The sequence below is a fragment of the Priapulus caudatus genome, unplaced genomic scaffold (assembly GCF_000485595.1).
Source record: "Priapulus caudatus unplaced genomic scaffold, Priapulus_caudatus-5.0.1 Scaffold617, whole genome shotgun sequence".
Taxonomy (NCBI): domain Eukaryota; kingdom Metazoa; phylum Priapulida; class Priapulimorpha; order Priapulimorphida; family Priapulidae; genus Priapulus; species Priapulus caudatus.
The window spans coordinates 14,913-17,070 of record NW_014577678.1 but is presented as its reverse complement, the minus strand read 5'-3'; the positions used below and the strand labels follow the sequence as shown (position 1 = coordinate 17,070).

Sequence of the window (2,158 nt, the reverse complement as noted above, 5' to 3'; positions counted from 1 at the left end):
AGTATAACTCTAGCTGTATAACTCTAGCAGTATAACTCTAGCAGTATAACTCTAGCTGTATAACTCTAGCAGTATAACTCTAGCGAACCCTAGTGGCTTTTAACAATTTCTTTTTAAAGACTGTCATATATTGTTCGTATATGTTGCTGTGTACCACGAAATAAGTTGTGATGATAATATTGATGATTAAACTGATGTTATTATTATAACTGAGACTAATACTACTGCTCCTACTAGTATATACTACCACTGCCACTGCCACTACCACTGCCCTACTACTACCACCACCACCACCACCACCACCACCACCACCACCACCACCACCACCACCACTATCAATGCGACTACCACTACCACTAATACTATCAGGAGTAAGATAATATAGGATCCTATATTATCTTACTCCTGATACTATCATAATCATCATCATCACCATCACCATCACCATCACCATCACCATCATCATCACCATCATCATCATCATCATCTTCATCATCATCAACATCATCATCATCATCGTCGCCGCCATCATCATCGTCCTTACCTGTGTTTGATCGTCTGCGCTGACGTTTTTCGCCGACACTCTCAGTACGTACTCGTCGCCGAACGTGAACGGGTTGGCGACGGTTGTTCGCACGTAGCCCAGCACCGGGTCCACCTCAAATATCCCGCTACCTGAACACACGGCAAGCACACACACATATACGTACGTGGTATCAGTGTTAGAAATAGCTGCCCGATCCCCAGTCAAGGGTAGTCTATCATCCCCCCTCCTGCTGCTAAAAAAACCATCGCTTTGCACCCCACGCTAACGTTACGTTCATATTGACGTTTGGCAATAGATGGCGCTGCTATGTCAATCATGACACCTCACTCCGCCAACCCTCTCTCACAGAATCTCGGCAATCTCTCTGGATAGAAATTTAGCCAATCACAGTTATGTACATTCCGCGTATCAAATTAATTTCTTAAAAGCACGTGACCGGAAGCCACGTTGCCTCGCGGCTCCGTCGGACGACGCGCTTCGCCGCCGGGGGGCGCCACACTCACTGTTGTAGTCGAGCTCCAGCGTGTACCGGATGTCGCCGGCTCCGGCGGCGCCCTCTGCCGACAGGATGTAGACGACTTCGTAGCTGGCGGCTTCCGGACTCAGTACGGCGCGGAACGGGTAGGGGGCGTTGGTGAACAGCGGCCGCGCTTGGTTGTCGTCGTAGACGTTGATGATGACGTCTCGCTGGGTGACCCCACCTGCAGACGCACAGAAAATAATATGCCATGTAATAAATATATAACAAATAGACAAAATAAATATATAATATATAACTATAGGAGGAAAGAGGAGTAAAGGAGGGGCAAGGAAAGAAGGCGAGAAAGAGGAGGAGGCGGAAGAGCAGCAGCAGGACGACGACGACGACGAGGAGGAGAGGGTGAAGAGAGGAAGGAAAACGGGGAAGGGGAAAGAAGGCAGGGAGAAGGGGAGGAGGAAAGGGCAAAGGCGGACAGAATAATTGGCAATCGGAAGAAAGATGTAAGTAGAGGGGTGTGGGAATGGAAGCAACTTTAGAAAGAGGAGGGCAATGGAAAAGGAAACAAGGGGGTGGATAAAGAAAAAGAGAAAATCGAGGGAGGAATAGAAGGATCAACCTGTGTCGTGCGTAGCGTTTCCTGCACTACGCGCACACTAGCGATAATCACCTACACTAAGCCATGCCTTTGCATAGCATATATACTATATATATATATTTATATCATATATAATAAATATATATATAAACGCACCCAACATCAAAAACGACGAATTTAGGTCTCTTAAGTACCGCCTTTAAAATAACAAACTACTGTTAGTTTTTCCCGTGTATGTATCTTTACTTTCACGGGCAAATCGGCGTATCACCATCATCATCTCCTTCTCTACTTCATCCTAGAGAAATTCAAACAAGCATCACGTCCGCATTTTTTCCTCGTCGCGCGAAATGAGCGAAATCGCCCGAGTTTTTTATATATTTTTTTTAACCGTTAATCCCGCGCAGGAAATTTTTGTTCGTCGAGTAAGGAATGTTTTCCGTTGAGAGTGCTTAGTTTTTACGCCAAAAAAACTCGACGGGTTTCTTGTCGATGTTCGTGTACTTACTACAGACATAATTAGCGACAGAGCGCG

At 46.0% G+C, this 2,158-nt stretch overlaps 1 protein-coding gene across 1 annotated transcript in view; it reads right to left on the bottom strand.

Moving 5' to 3' along the window:
• Positions 1-65: 65 nt before the first annotated feature.
• LOC106812180 overlaps positions 66-2,158 on the bottom strand; it is a 4,474-nt gene continuing 2,381 nt past the window's right edge. Inside the window, exons 2-5 of the mRNA XM_014816003.1 lie at positions 1,870-1,921; positions 1,051-1,248; positions 545-675; positions 66-89 (exon numbers count right to left, since the gene is read on the bottom strand). Coding sequence (XP_014671489.1) covers positions 66-89; positions 545-675; positions 1,051-1,248; positions 1,870-1,921 — 405 coding nt within the window. The remainder of the gene's footprint in view (positions 90-544; positions 676-1,050; positions 1,249-1,869; positions 1,922-2,158) is intronic.